At 35.9% G+C, this 17,500-nt stretch overlaps 1 protein-coding gene across 5 annotated transcripts in view; it reads left to right on the top strand.

Moving 5' to 3' along the window:
• Nucleotides 1–17,500, top strand: part of LOC106877218 (intraflagellar transport protein 54) — a 293,932-nt gene that overhangs the window by 96,902 nt on the left and 179,530 nt on the right. The window contains exon 1 of one of the 5 annotated variants that reach the window (XM_089354122.1): nucleotides 7,204–7,230. The exons of the other annotated variants lie outside the window; for them this stretch is intronic. Within the exon in view, the coding sequence (XP_089210248.1) occupies nucleotides 7,219–7,230 (12 nt within the window). The 5' untranslated portion in view covers nucleotides 7,204–7,218. Of the gene's footprint in view, nucleotides 1–7,203; nucleotides 7,231–17,500 lie in introns of those variants that run through there. 5 annotated transcript variants of the gene reach the window in all.

Raw genomic sequence — 17,500 nt, 5'->3', positions numbered from 1 at the left:
TTTATGAGACCTCATCAGTGTAATATAGTCCATTCAAGCATGCTTGATTAGTAAACGAAGATTTTTCGTCATCATCATCACTATCATCACCACCACCACACAAGTTTTCCGTGCTGGCATGGTTTAGAGAACGTGCCACTGTCTGAGTCAGCTCTTTTTTGAAGTTACAACCCTCTTAGATAGGTCAAGAATGATAACATCTCACTTGTATGTTTAATTTGGCATGGTTCCTATTGCTAGATACCCTTCCTAACACTAGCTACTTTACAGAATGTACTGCATTTTACCATGCTACCTGCATTAGAGAAGTTGTCATGTCCTTGAAAAGACTAAAGAGTCTCTCTCTATGTATCTGCTCATTTACCAATTGCTTTATAGTGTGTACTGGTGACATTTTATCATGGTGCCGGCACTAGAGATATTGCTTTATATATATGTATATATATATATATATATATATGTATATATATATATATATTAATGGCTTCTTATTAGGAAACCAATAGATTTTATACAGGGCTGCAAGAAGTGCTCAGAATAACTGAGACGAGTAAAATATTAGTTAAAGAATAAAAAGACTGGGTTAACGACTCAACATATCACACCCCCTCAATGAACATATATAAGAAATACAGCATAAACTGTCAAACATAAGGAATAAGAAGAAATAACGCAAGAAAAATAATGCAAGAAATAATAAATAAATAAAAAATATAGCATATGGTATAAAATTTTTATACATGAATATATTGTTTCAACCGGTAACATGAAACTGAAAAAAATTGAGTTAAAGGTATAATACAATACATGTGCTGATGACCTTGCCCTAATTGCGGAGTCACTATCAGAACTAGAGGAGAAGTTTCAGGTGTGGAAGCAAGGTCTAGAATTGAAGGGCCTTAGAGTCAACCCAGCTAAAACCAAAATCCTAATAAGTAGGAAGGTAGATAAAACACAAACCCCTTCAGGTAGATGGCCCTGCTCAGTATGTAGAAAAGGAGTAGGTAGTAACTCTATAAGATGTACCCGGTGCAAGCTATGGACACATAAGAGGTGCAGCAACATCAAAGGCAGGTTAACTAGCAAGTTAGTTTTTGTTTGTGGCAAATGTTCAGGTGCAATAAAGACTGTAAACAAACAGGAAACAACTTCTATCTCATTCCAGGGTGAAAAACTAGAGGTAGTCGATAGCTTCCGCTATCTGGGCGACCAAGTTAGTAGTGGGGGTGGGTGCGCTGAAAGTGTAGCTGCTAGAATAAGAATAGCCTGGGCAAAGTTTAGAGAGCTCTTACCCCTGCTGGCGACAAAGGGACTCTCACTCAGAGTAAAAGGCAGACTGTATGACGCATGCATACGAACAGCCATGCTACATGGCAGTGAAACATGGGCTGTAACTGCTGAGGACATATGTAAGCTCGCAAGGAATGAAGCCAGTATGCTCCGTTGGATGTGTAATGTCAATGTGAATACCCGTCAGAGTCTAAGTATCTTGAGAGAAAAGCTGAACATTAGAAGCATCAGTTGTGGTGTGCAAGAGAGACGATTGCGCTGGTATGGACATGTGGTGAGAATGGATGAGGATAGCTGCGTGAAAAAGTGCCACACCCTAACAGTTGAGGGAACCCGTGGAAGAGGTAGGCCCAGGAAGACCTGGGCTGAGGTGGTGAGGCAAGACCTTCGTACATTGGGCCTCACCGAGGCGATGACTACTGACCGAGACCTTTGGAAATGTGCTGTGCGTGAGAAGACCCGGCAAGCCAAGTAAGATCGTTGCCAGTGCCCCTGGACTGGCTCTTGTGCGGGTGGCACATGAGATGCACCATTTTGAGCGTGGCCGTTGCCAGTACCGCCTGACTGGCTCCCGTAGGATTTTCGAGTGAGATCGTTGCCAGTGCCCCTGGACTGGCTTGTGCGGGTGGCACATAAAAGACACCATTTCGAGCGTGGCCGTTTTCGTGCGGGTGACACGTAAAAGCACCCACTACACTCTCTGAGTGGTTGGCGTTAGGAAGGGCATCCAGCTGTAGAAACTCTGCCAAATTAGATTGGAGCCTGGTGTTGCCATCCGGTTTCACCAGTCCTCAGTCAAATCGTCCAACCCATGCTAGCATGGAAAGCGGACGTTAAACGATGATGATGATGATGATGTGAATATCATTTCATAGAAGTTACAAAAGTTAAAATTAACACGAATAAAAATTAATACGGAAGGAGTAAAAGTTTCAAATATATAATATAATAATATAATATAAAATAATATAAGTCGATATAGTAAAATAAAATGACATGAAGAAATGAGGTACCATAAAGTAGTCTATCGGTTGAAAAAACAAGAACAGAAACGATTTAACACCACTTAGAATTAAAGTTCAAAGTTCTTCAATTCCCTCGAGCACATTTCACACCTCAAAACCAGTAGACACCAAAAGGCAAGTTCGCACCAATCTGGCACACACAAGAGCGAACAACAGGCACCCAGCAGGTATCAACAGGCAAAAGTTCAGTTCCGCTCACCATGTCCAAAAAGGTTCACCACACATGAGTCAAAAACAATTACAGCATACCGCAAGTATGCATCAGTAAAAACAATTTCACAAATTTCATACAATACCTATGGCCATTTCAGAGGTACACCACTGTATTTCAAAACACAATAGAGTGTAAATAGGTGATGACCCCCTCGTCAGGGTAAATTCATGTACAAAGTCATGACATGCACAAAGGGGGAAAAAAAATGATTTCTTTAAAGAGCAAATGTATATATAAACAAAATGGACCAGCCTATGTAAATAATGGGAGGATTCAAAAAAAAAAAAAGATAAAGTGCCATTTTAGAATTCTGCAACCATAAGTTTTCCTCCACCTTCTTGAAAATGTATAGAGATAAAAATAAATTTAAGAGTAATAAATAATAACAAATGTAATAGTTTACGTGTAGGTTGGTTTTGATACTGCAGCCTGTTTAGCTATTCCATGTTATCGGTTGAAACAATATATTCGTGTATAAAAATTTTATACTATATGCTATATTTTTTATTTATTTATCATTTCTTACATTATTTTTCTTGCGTTATTTCTACTTATTCCTTATGTTTGACGGATTATGCTGTATTTCTTATATATGTTCATTGAGGGGGTGTGATATGTTGAGTCGTTAACGCAGTCTTTTTATTCTTTAACTAATATTTTATATATATATATATATATATATATATATATATATATATATATATATCTTACTCTCCATCTCTGACCTGTGTGTGTTTCTAATACATTTCAACCATTCAGCTGTGGTCATGCTGAAAGACCACTGTGACTTTGTATCTTTTTCATAGCCCTCTTATGTAGTTGATTTCTGCATGGTAGGATTTCATATAACCACTTTGCATGTGCTTGTTTCTTGGATTATATTTGGCGTTAGGAGTTTGATACTACAGCCCTTGTCTGTACTTTATGTCAAGATTTTGGTTCATCTGGTGTCATGTATATCAGAATATCCAATTTTTTTTTGTTTTTGAAGACTTCCATATCCACTTTGTATAGGTTTCTTAACTCTTTTGGCTGAGTATTGTAGAGCTGTAGCTTTTTGAACCCCAAGCTATTGCAGTACCGGGTCTTGTATTTAGATGGAGTGAACAGTACCTTTGATTTTTTTGCACTGGCATCCAGTACCGGCATTTGTATAACACTTGATGCTGAAGTTAAATACTAACCCTTCTAGAATTTTCCACCTGTAAATTATTACATCTCTCACATCTTCATTTTAGGAAGTTAAGTCATAGTTTTTCAGTCTCTCCCAGTAGTTCATCTGCTGTACTGTGGCAATCTTTTTAGCTTCAAACTCCACTGTTTGTTTGACACTATATGGTGACCACAGCTAAGAGCAAATAGTACGGGTCGCTGAGAAAAAAGGTCTTCCACAGGATGAACCATGAGTTCTTGGGTCTATTGTCTTGAAAGACTTGAGTATTCATCCTGCCAATTGTCTACCAATTGTCTACACTTTGTCGCCATCAAAGTTACTGCAGTCCCAGAGTCACAGACAATGAAAGACTTGGAGATCAATGTGTAATGATGCATCATTTCATATATGCATCATTACATATACTACTTTCCAAGTCTTTCATTGTTTGTGACTCTGGGATTGCAATACCTTTGTGTCTTGTGTGTGCAGGCTGTAGTACATTTATGAGCTGATATTACGATGCTTGAAATTTCACAGCATTTAACTGCATATGCTTTTGTTTTAGCCCACCTCTGTATTGCATATTATCAAGGCTTCTTTATTGCCTGTAATAATTTTTTATCATCTGCATATCTGATAATAGGTGCAGGCTGGTTGTGTGGTTAGAAGTTTGCTTCCCAACCTCATGGTTCCAGGAATGACCCCAGGTTAGTTTCTTGGAGGACTCCACTTGGAATTTGTATTACCCTAGAGAGGGCACCATTAGCTGCAACTGCAGGATTTCTATCTTTTAAGACGTTATCTAGCCACTCTACATGACTTGTAGATTTGATTTCCAATTTGCTTCATGTGTGTGTGTATATATTTGTGTGTATATATGTTATGTGTGTGTGTGTGTGTGTGTATATATATATATATATATATATATATACACACACACACATACATACACAGTGCACTGAATAAATTGTCTAAATTACGCAAAAATGAAAATACCACTGTCATCTCATTTTAACATATATTTACCAAAATTACATGAAAATATCTTGAAATACTAAAGAGTAAATTTATTCAATAAAATTGCCATTGGCTTCAACCTTGGCCTCCAGATGACTTCGGAATCTCCTGCAGCTCTTCTGGACAGTCTCCTTGTTTAAGTTGGTGAATGCTGTTACAATCCTTGTCTTCAGTTCATCATTGGTGTTACAAAGAGTTTTGTTGGTCTCTCACTCAACTGTGCCCCACACATAATAGTCAAGGGGTTTGCAGTCTGGGAAGTTAGGTGGTCGGATGTTAGGGGTTATGTGATCTCAGAAATTGTCTGACAGCCATGACTGAGTTCTGCTTGCGTGGCATGGTATAGAGTTCTGTTGCCAGACATAGGATCTTCCAGCAGCACTATCTCCTCCAGGTACTTGATGTAGGCCTCCGTGTTGAGTCTAAGGCCATGTGGAAAGATGAATGGAAGCATAACATTGCTATCACTAGTGATCATTCCAAACACCATAATGTTGGCTTTTGATTTTTATCACTCTCAGTACATGTTTTGGGGACATAGCAAGCCAGCAGTTCTGTGTGTTCATCATCTGATCCTGGCAGAATTTTTTCTCATATGAGAAAAACCAAAGCATGTTCAGTTGGAGGGAATACTTGAGTTTGTTCAAAAGCTTCGTAGTGCAGTCCTTCCTTTTGTCTTTGATGGCTTGGGATAAAAATTGGCCATTTCTTATCTTGTATGACGAATACTGAATGTCTTCATGCACTACCTGCCTGATAAGAAACTCAGACACTCCCATGTCCCAGGCAATGGAACTGATTGACTTGGAAGGATTGTTGTCAATCATGGCCCAGATCTCACCAACAAATTCAGGAGTTCTTTTATCAGAATGATCAGAGTGAGTTTTCCGAGTTGCCATATCTTCATAATCACTATTAGGCTCATCCAACTCTTTCTGAATCCTCTGCACTGTCCTCAGATTGACATCCAAACACCTTGAAATGTGCGTACTGTAGCTTCCAGCATGAATGCCATGCAGTACAACATGTTGTTTCCAAATTTCTGGCAGAGTGAATTACGTCATAGTGCCGTTTTTCTCTCAGATGGTGCCCAACTGACCCTACTATACTACTGTGTAGTCAAAAAAGTAAAAAAACAATGTGCATACGTGAAATTAAAAATATAAAATGGTGACAATTTACCCATTGCACCCTGTGTATATATATATATAAATGTATGTATTTGTATGTGTGTGTGTGTTTATGTATGTACATATACACGTATATATGTGTATGTATATATGTATGTGCACATACATGTATGATTGTGTGTGCATGTATATATATATATGTGTGTGTGTGTGTATATATATATATAATACAATATGATACAATGGCCTTCTACACAGTTTCTGTTTACTAAATTTACTCACAAGGCATTAATTGATTGGTTGGTCATTGGCCCGAAGCTATAATGGAAAGCACTTAAACAAGGTGCTGCAGAATGGGTCTAAACCCAAAACTTTTTGGTTGCAAAGTGAGCTTCCTAATCACACAGCCTTACCTTCACTTGTGATATTTCTTTTTTTCCTTTATTATTACATACAATTTGCTGCCTTTTACTCTCAGTTCGCTATGAAGCTCCCACTATTCTGACTTTTGTGATTAATATGATAACCCAGCTCATTTGTGGCTATCTCATTGATAGCTATTATTTGAACCAAGCTCCTAACCCTTTTCACTCTTGGTAAAAAAAAAAGCTTTTACGGGGATGTGCTCTGTGCATATTGGAGTGTTTACTGGTATTTGTATCCAATTATTGTATCTTACTAAGGTTCTAGTTAATAATATTGAAGCTGCACGCTTCAGTTAGGGTGGAAATTGCATTGATAGTCTCTTTGTATTTAAAATCATTTCACAGAACTCACCAAATCCTCCGGCGAAATCATTTCCTAATAATTATCCTCTTCTGCTGCCTTTCTGCTTTATTGTTCACTGAGTGTGAATGTATTCTGCTTGTTATTTATTATGAAAGGTTTTGATTTTAAAGGTTGTTAGCAGGCATGTAATTATTTATTAGCTGCCTGCCAGCCACTTTTAAAATTAAACCTACTGTTGTCGTCGTTGTCGTCATCATCATCATTGTTATCATCATCATAGTTACATGCAAGTTTCTACTGAGCCATCAGGTGTACCTTTGCGTTCTTGAAGTATTGCTTTTTGTTTTTCTTTTTTTTTTTGGTTTTTGTTTTTTTAATATGTGGGATGGTATTTGTACATTACATCATTTAATTTAGTTCTATTGTGGTGGTTTGTTTTGCTGTTGTTTTTTGTTATTACTTCAGTGCTTAGAATATTTTCGTTTGTGACTTGCATTACAGAATTACAGAGGTGGCGATTGCACAGAGTTTGCATTTGTGTAAAATTGTGGCGATTGAGTGGACTCTGTGTTGTTGAGGTTGGTTTGTAACTTTGGGCAGGAATTGTATAAAGGTAGATACCAAGCAACAATTATGGGAATTGATTGAATAGATTACATGTTGTGCAAGGTGAGTGTCATTGTATAGCCACAGGTGATCCCTGATGAAGGAATGGGTTTCACCTGTGATGAGCCCATCTCTTTAGATGTACACTTAAGATTGCATTATTCAATGTGTCATTTTCTTATTTAAAACTGACTGTAGGTTGTGATTTGAGAGAGATTTAGTTGCTATTTCTAGCATTTCACGTGACCACATAGGGGTTTCCTTGTTATTTTATCGATTGGCATTCGGATATGTATATAAGCTGTGTTATAGTATAGGTAGCAACTATACTATTATCATTGTTGTCCAACCCCTACCAGCATGGAAAACAGACAAAATGATGAGGATGATGATGATGAACTGCAATGTGTCTAACAGTATGCCCCATGATAGAGTTTTTATGTTATGTTTTTGATTATGTTGTTGTTTATTATATCCAGCAAAATGGTTATTATTAGTACTAGTTTAATAATTCTCATACCCTACTTCATATCTTAATTTCAAGATTCTTATACTCTATTATTTTGCTGCCTCATTTTTTGTGCCATTTTCTGCAAATAAGAGAATCTTACCTCCACCCTCGTTCAGCATTCACTCCTACTCTCATTTCTAACCATCTCTTGCTCTCCCATCACACTCTTATGAAACTATCCACCTGCTTTTCCTTCTCCTGATCCATTGTCCATATTGTCTCTTATGCTCATTTACTTGTACTTTAAGGGTAGCTCTGGCACCCCATCATTAAAATCTTTATCTTTTTCCCAGCTACTCCCACCACAACTTTATATAAAGAAGGATAGCCATGTATGCCCTCAGTAACAAGACACCTATCCTTGTTCCTCTATTATACTTTAGCTCTTCAATATCTGGCATAAAACCACTTCCTCTTTTGAAATACTCCTCCCTGCCACCAACTTTTTCGGTGGGGATTTTACTCTTTCTTTTCCTGTCTTACAACTTACTTGGTGGACCTCACAAGTGCCAGTAGTGCAAAAAAAAAAAAAAAAAAGAAAGAAAGAAAGAAAGAAAACTGTCATACTCCAAGTTAACATCCTAACCATTACTCTCTTAATAAGAATATAAGATTCTTATAAGAAAATTAAGTGAAAATTAACGATGAATTTTTTGCTTTTGTACTTCATGATTATCTAATCCTACTTCTGTTGATTTTTATATTAAAATAAAGCAGAAAAAGCCCTCTTCATGAGCATTGAACAAGAACTGCTGTTCACCAGTCAAAAAAGAAAAAGAAAACATGCTACCAACTTTATGAATGGGTGGAAATAACAGGCTGATTGAGAGACTCTGGCATGATATGTGTCAGATTTTAATCAAAACTATATGAGAAGAAAGTCCACATCCAGAATTTTCAAATAACATATAATTTTCTATGAAAAAAAGATTTGACATGAAAATAACCAAGCAGATAGTGTGGTTTTGTGCAGTCAAACTGTACTTGTTTCCCTTCCATGACACTCTATAGTGATACCTACTCTTATACCAAGTTTGATTCATATGCCATTTCGTTACATGTCAAGTGAAATTTGCTGCTTAAGCAACCATTTTGCTGAAAAGACTGGACAGCTAGAAATGATAGGGTTAGTTGTTTCTTTAGGAATAATACATTTCTAAATCTCTCAGAGAGATTTATGCAGTAGTGATACAATGAAGTAGTTGTATGCTGTCAACTTAATGTGACAGTCCCCTGAAGGGAATAATACTACAGTTGGTTAGACCTAGGAAGCTGCACCGCTTCCTGTCGGCGTTGACACATTTCCTGACACAGGAAGTGGTGCAGCTTTCTAGGTCTAACCAACAGTAGTATTATTCCCTTCAGGGCACTGTCACATTAAGTTGACCGCATACAACTACTTCATCGTATCACTACTGCATAAATCTCTCTGAGAGATTTAGAAATGTATTATTTCTAAATTTGAAATCAGTGAATGTATTTCACTAGAATTATTATATGTTTGCAAGAGCTTGACGGACTTCTTCGACTAGCAGGTCATGCTACTCCAGACTGATGACAAGCAAAGACTCAGAAACATGTTTCTGGATGCAGGCTTGGTTGGGTGGAGGTGCTTGTCTCCCCCTTGTAAACATAAGGACACAGTGCAGCTTCCTAGGTCTAACCAACAGTAGTATTATTCCCTTCAGGGGACTCTCACATTAAGTTGACAGCAAACAACCACTAGTTGTTTCTTTGTACTTTTTGCTGAAAGCATTGTTCTTGAGCAACAGTGAAAATCAGTTTCTGTTTTTAGTTCAAAGCTTATTTTTTTCTCTTTTTTTTTTTCTTTCCTGAACTAACAAGTTTTGCAGGATAATTCAAGATATTTTTCTTAAGTTTTCTTTTTCTCATATTTTGCTGCTCCATTTTGAATTGCCTTATATTTTTTAACTATCTCTGTTCTTTTATTATCACAATCTTTTATTATCAAAATCTTTCTCTTCTAGTTTATACTTTGTTTCCTTATATATTAAGAACAAGTTATTTTTATTGTTCATTTTCACTGGTTACACTTATCAGTGTTTTTTCCCTTTGCTTGATTCTTTTACTTTTTATTATTAAGGTTGGGACATAAGGCTGCTGAATTGGCACTACTTGTTCCAAATCTTTGTATCCCGAGTTCAAATTCTACTGGCGCTAACTTTTCTCTTTCTTCCTTTCAGAGTTCTTAAACTTTTAGCATTCAGATTACTTTGTCAAATGTAATGCTTATTTATTCACATTGTTTTAAATTAATCATGCACTGCCTCATAGCTTCAAGATTTCAGTGATATTATTGTTCATTTTTAGAATGACATTGTAGATGGGATAGGCTATATCCGGTTGACTTGATCATAAAACAGTTAGAATATTTGAGCCATATATAGTGAAAGGACTAAAATAATGCATCAGTACTGGTGTTGATTTAATCAACTTATTCTTTATCTAAATTTCAGGCCTTGGGTTTTTATCAGAAATAATTATTAAGGTGGAAGTCGTTGTCATCATCATCATCATTTAACATCTGCCTTCCATGCTGACATGAGTTGGACGGTTTGACAGGAGCTAGCCAGCAGAAGCCTGCACCATACTTCTGTGTCTATTTTGGCATGTTTTTATGGCTGGATGCGCTTCCTAACAGCAGCCACCCCCACAGAGTAGGCTGAGTGCTTTTTACGTGGTACCAGCACACGTGAGGTCAGTTTTGGCATGATTTTTACAGCTGGATGCCCTTCCAAATGCCAACCACTTTACAGTGTGGACTGAGTGCTTTTTATGTGGTACGAGCACTGGCAAGGTCACCAAGTAACTTTGCAAGACAAGGAATCTTTGAGAAGGGAGGAGGACATTGGAGGAGGTGATCTTGTGTCAGATGATGAAAGGTTAGAGTATGACAGAGAGACAGAGAGATAAATTGATGTTTTGCTATAGAGGAGGTACCTGGTTAGCCAGCCAGAGACAGAGAGAAAGAGAGAGAGGGGGAGAGAGACAGAACAGGAGAGAGAGAGGGGAGAGAGACAGAGAGTTAACAAGAAAGATGGTAGGAACAGGTGTGCTGCATTAAAGGAGATATAGGGTTACTTAGCTGGAGGAAAGAAAAAGAGAGAGAGAGAGAGTGATCAAGAATGAGGGCAGAAACGAGTGTGCTGCTGAAGAGGAGATACACGGTTACTCGGAGAGGGAGAGAGAGTTAGCAGGAAAGAGGACAGAAACAGGTGTGCTGCTGTAAAGGAGATACTGGGTTACCTAACCAGAGGCAAGAGCAAGCAGAGGAGGGAGAGAGAGTGATTGACAGGTGTACTGCTGTAGAGGACATAACATAGTTACCCAACCAGAGAGAAGAGCAAGAGAAAGAGAGAGTGGGAGTCAACAGGAGTACAAGAGAGAGCAGCAGGGAGATGGCAGCAAAGTGCCAGGGTATACTCACAAGTACGGAGATGATTGAATATTTAAGATATTGAGCAAAATACCTTCTGGAAGTTCGTTAGATCTTTTTCACTTGACATGTAAATTCTGCTAAAGTGACTAAATTCTATATCCTTTTGGAATATGATAAAATAGTAGCAGTTATACATTGCTTTCAATTTAGTTAGCTGTACTCGTACCCAACAAAGTTATTTGTAGTTTTCATCATGTCTTCAGATAAGGAATTAACATTACTGTGGGAAAGGAAGAATATATTACTGCTACTGATGGTAATGATGATGGCATTGATGATGGTGGTGGTGATGATGATGATGATGTTATTGTTGCTATTATTTATTTGGGGAGAATGCTAGAAATTGCAACATGATAGATCACACGTTTTATAATATTCTTTCCTACACAAGGCCCGAAATTTTTGGGGAAGGGGCCAGGCGATTAGATTGACCCCAGTATACAACTGGTACTTATCAACTCCGAAAGGATGAAAGGCAAAGTCGACCTTGGCAGAATTGGAACTCAGAACTAATGTTTCTGCCAGCTTGCTGCCTTATTAAATGGTAAGTGAGGTAGTAATGATCCTTTTGCTGTAAGACATGAAATTTTAATTAGAATTACATTCTGAATGACAAGAAGTGAAGGGAAGCAACAATTTTAATTTATGAAAAATAATCAAATATGAAATGCATTGAAGATAATGAATCTGATCTTTAGCAGAATAAGCATATCTAATATAAGTGAAACATGTCTGGAGTTGTCATCAAACTGTTGAACATCAAGCTCATCCCTCCTTACATTCCATCATCATCATCATCATCATTCACTTTCCATGCTGGCATGGGTTGGATGGTTTGACTGAGGACTGGCAAGCCAGTAGGCTACACCAGGCTCCAATCTGATCTGGCAGAGTTTCTACAGCTGGATGCCCTTCCTAATGTCAACTACTCCAAGAGTGTAGTGAATGCTTTTTACGTGCCACTGGCACAGGAGCCAGTTAGCGGGCACTGGCATTGACCACGTTCAGATAGTGCTTTTTACATGCCACTGGCATGGGAGTTAGTCAGAGGCCACTGGCATCAACCATGTTCAGATGGGGCTTTTTATGTGCCACTAACATGGTAGCCAGTCAGGGGTCACAGGCATCGACCATGCTTGCATGGTGCTTTTTACATGCCACTGGTACAGGGAGCCAGTCATGTGGCACTAGCATCAACTCACGCTTGAATGGTGCTTATTACGTACCACCAGCATAGGTGTCAGTCAAGTAATTTTAATTAGAATTTAGGGATTATCTCCCCTACCTTTCTTGATCAGAATAAGTAATTTAAATAATGATTGGTGTTCTTATCGTTAATGATGTAATTTCAAATCAATTAGATTTCTGGACTTAAATAATGAAGTATGATAGCATGTACTTTATTAAGTTTCCATACTTCAAGCATCCCTCTGTTTTTCCCCTGGTCACCTCTCATTCCAAGCTAAAATCCTTCCAGGGTTAACTTCATCTTTTTCGTCATTGGGCGTTGGAGTGGATGTGTGGTAAGTAGGTTTCTTACCAACCACATGGTTCCGGGTTCAGTCCCACTGCGTGGCACCTTGGGCAAGTGTCTTCTACTATAGCTTCGGGCCAACCAAAGCCTTGTGAGTGAATTTGGTAGATGGAAACTGATAGAAGCCCGTCGTATATATATATATATATATATATATATACATATATATATATATATATATAAATTTATATATATATGTGTGTGTGTGTGTGTGTGTGTGTATATGTTTGTGTGTCTGTGTTTGTCCCCCCAACATCACTTGACAACCGATGCTGGTGTGTTTACATCCCCGTAACTTAGCGGTTCGGCTAAAGAGACCGATAGAATAAGTACTAGACTTACAAAGAATAAGTCCTGGGATCAATTAGCTCGACTAAAAGGCGGTGCTTCAGCATGGCCGCAGTCAAATGACTGAAACAAGTAAAAGAGAGAGCAAAGAGTATTGAGAACAATGACATGCACCAATCTTGTATGGAGTTGATTCAAGCAGTTATACTCCTTTTCTACAATTATGTAACTGGTCTTATAAAACATTATTATTTCAGTATTAATTTTGTTATCATTAAGCACCGCTCCATGTAACTTTCGTGTGTGCAATCTTTCACTTGTTTCAGTCATTAGACTGCAGTCATGCTGGGGCACTGCCTTGAAAAGAAGTTTAGTTGAATGAATCGATCCCATCACTTTTTTTTTTTCTTTTTCTTTTTAAAGGCTGGTACTTATTCTTTCGGTCTCTTATGCCAAACTGCTAAGTCATGAGGACATAAACACACCAACACTGGTTGTTAAGCAGTGGTGTGGGACAAATACAAGCACAATGACACATGCACACACACATATATGTATATATGCAACGGGCTTCTTTCAGTTTCCATCTACCGGACCCACTTGTAAGGTATCATGCAGTGGAGCACAAACTAACCAACTCTGCTTGTTAAGCAATGGGATCGGGGGACAAAGACAACAAACATACACTCCCCCCTCATATATATATATATAAATATGTACATATATATATATATGTACATATATATATATATATATATATATATATATATATATATATATATATATATATATATATATATATCGAGAGAGAGAGAGAGAGAGATACACATAGATATATGGAGACAGTGATGCTGATAAATAAGACTAGGCTTCATATATAAATATACATATATACATAAAGATATAGAGATATGTATAGATGCAATGAACTCATTTTATTCTTTTTTTTTGTTTCTTCTTACTTGTTTCAGTCACTTGACTGTGGCCATGCTGGAGTACAGCCTTTAGGCGAGCAAATCGACCCCAGGACTTATTCTTTGTAAGCCTAGTACTTATTCTATTGGTCTTATTTGCTGAACCACTAAGTTACGGGGACGTAACCACACCAGCATTGGTTGTCAAGTGATGTTGGGGGGACAAACACACACACACACACACACACACACACATATGCACACATGCACCTATACATATATATGACGGGCTTCTTTCAGTTTCCATCTAGCAAATCCACTCACAAGGCTTTGCTCAGCTGGAGGCTATAGTAGAAGACACTTGCCCAAGGTGCGACGCAGTGGGACTGAACCTGGAACCATGTGATTCGTAAGCAAGCTACTTACCACACAGCCATTTCTATGCCTATATATATTCAGAAGATAAACACATAAGTACTAGCTTATGGATAATACATACATACATACATATATACATATATATATATATATATATATATATATATATATATATATATTTGAGCTCCTTTTCAGTATTGTCTACCAAATCTAGCTCACAATGCTTTCATTGGCCCAAGGCTATAGTAGAAGGTACTTACCCAAAGTGCCATTCACTGGGACTGAACTCGAAACCACACAATTGGAAAGCAAACATTTTACCACATAGTCACATCTGTGCCTACTTTATAACACAAATCTGCATGCTAATTGGCTATTTCCTGAATGTTAGTATATAAATCTTGAGCTTTTGTTCATATATTTGTGTTTGCCTATTATTCTTGCAGTTGTTTCTGTTTCAAATCCTCACAATGTGGACATTTCTATATCCACATTTTTATATTTGGTTAGTTTCTTGATTTCAAATATATCTAATATTTTTTGTATTGTCCTCTTTCTTTGGATTTGATTCATCATTTAGACAATAATGTCAGATATTTGCCTTAAACTCTCTCTCTTTCTTTCTCGCTCACTTACTCTGTTTGAATCAGTATTATTTCTTTGATAATGCTGAAATTGTTTGCACTGCATGACTCTTTATTTAAATAATGTTATGTCTGTTGAGATAGCCAGAACTAATGTAACTGATTGTTTCTTTCTTCATAATCTCCACGCACTCTGTGGTTATAGGCCAAATCTACTTGTAAGTGGTTTTGTATAACAATGCTGAGAACACCTTAATTCATATCCGATAATTTGTAATATACATACATCATCATCATCATTTAAAGTCCGCTTTCCATGGGTTGGATGGCTTGGCATTGAACTGGCCAGCTCGGAGCTGTCCAGGCTCCAATTGTCTGTAATGGCATGGTTTCTATGGCTGGATGCACTTCTTAATGCCAACCACTTAATAGAGTATGCTGGGTGCTTTTCAAGTGCCGCTGGCATAGATATATGAAGGCAGTGATGCTGATAAACAGAATTAGGCTTCATATATAAATATACATATATACATACAGATTATATATAAATATATATAGAGATATGCATAGATACAAATAACTACATTGCTGCAAAAACTTATGAGGTAGTGCACAGGTAGTGGTGCAGAAGAGAGATAATGAGGACTGTTGAAGAAATTCATTGAATTTGGAAAAAGAAAGACATAGATAATTCATTTAATCAATATATTTGATCAGCTGTGGAGAGATCATCATCCAGTCCTTTTCATTTCTGTTCTTTCATCTGATTAGACAAGTCTTGAGCATATTGCCATTCATTTTGTCATTTTCTCTGTGACATTCCAAATTCTGAGATCTGATCTCTATTTTCCAAGTCCTTCTCTGTTTGACTATCTTCCATTGTTAATCACCCAATTTACATATCAAATCTGTATCTGTTCAGTGACCCCCACCTCCTAAATACATCAGCTGGCATTCCATTATTTTTTGCCTTTCACACAGGAGAATATTACCCTTCTAACAGATCAGATTTGGTCCATTTCTTTCCAGTATTTACAACTCTTCCATTAATTAGATTATTATCTAACTAACCATCATCATCGTTTAACGTCCACTTTCCATGCTAGCATGGGTTGGACGATTTGACTGAGGACTGGTGAACCAGATGGCTACACCAGGCTCCAATCTGATTTGGCAGAGTTTCTACAGCTGAATGCCCTTCCTAACACCAACCACTCCGAGAGTGTAGTGGGTGCTCTTACGTGCCACCAACATGAAGGCCAGTCCGGAGGTACTGGCAACGACCACGCTCAAAATGGTGTATTTTACATGCCACCTGCACAGGAGCCAGTCCAGCGGCACTGGCAATCATTTTAAATTCTGTTTTACCATGCTTGCATGGGACAAACAAGATCACATTGAGGCAGTGTTTTCAACTGTCTATCCTGACACTAATCTTCATCTGCTTCCTAGTAAGGTAATAGTCCCCAATTCTGTTTTCTATAAATTGTACTGACTTATTTATATATATATATATATATATATATATATATATATATATATTTATATATCTATATATATTTGTATATATATATATATATATATATATTCATATATATATATATATATTTATATATATATATATATATATATATTTATATATATATATATATATATATATATATTCATATATATATATATATATATATATATATTCATATATATATATATATATATATATTCATATATATATATATATATATTCATATATATATATATATATTCATATATATATTCATATATATATTCATATATATATTCATATATATTTATATATATATATATATATATATTTATATATATATATATATATATATATATATATATATATATATATATATGTATTTATTTATATATATATGTATATATTTATTTATATATATATGTATATATTTATTTATATATATGTATTTATTTATATATATATGTATATATATATATATATATATATATATATATATATATATATATATATATATATTTATATAGATGTATATATATATATATATATATATATATATTTATATATATGTATATATATATATATATATTTATATAGATGTATATATATATTTATATATATGTATATATATTTGTATATATGTATATGTATATATATTTGTATATATATATATATTTATATAGATGTATATATATATATATTTATATAGATGTATATATATATATATTTATATAGATGTATATATATATATATTTATATAGATGTATATATATATATATTTATATATATGTATATATATATATATTTATATATATGTATATATATATATATTTATATATATGTATATATATATATATATTTATATATATGTATATATATATATATATATATATTTATATATATGTATATATATATATATATATATATATATATTTATATATATGTATATATATATATATATATATATATATTTTTTTTATTTATGTGTTTCAGCCAAGTGGCTGCGGTCATACTGGTGCACCACCGTGATTTTCACGTTCCTTGCATGGCTCTTCTCCCCCACCTGACATGGTCCAATAAAGAGTTTTGATGGCACATCTGGTGTATAAGAGAATTTGACATAGCTGCCCTAAACTGCATCTCATTACGAGCCATTGGTTTGC

This window comes from Octopus bimaculoides, chromosome 6 (genome assembly GCF_046866305.1).
Source record: "Octopus bimaculoides isolate indiv1 chromosome 6, ASM4686630v1, whole genome shotgun sequence".
NCBI lineage: Eukaryota > Metazoa > Mollusca > Cephalopoda > Octopoda > Octopodidae > Octopus > Octopus bimaculoides.
This window is presented reverse-complemented; position numbering and strand designations above follow the sequence as displayed.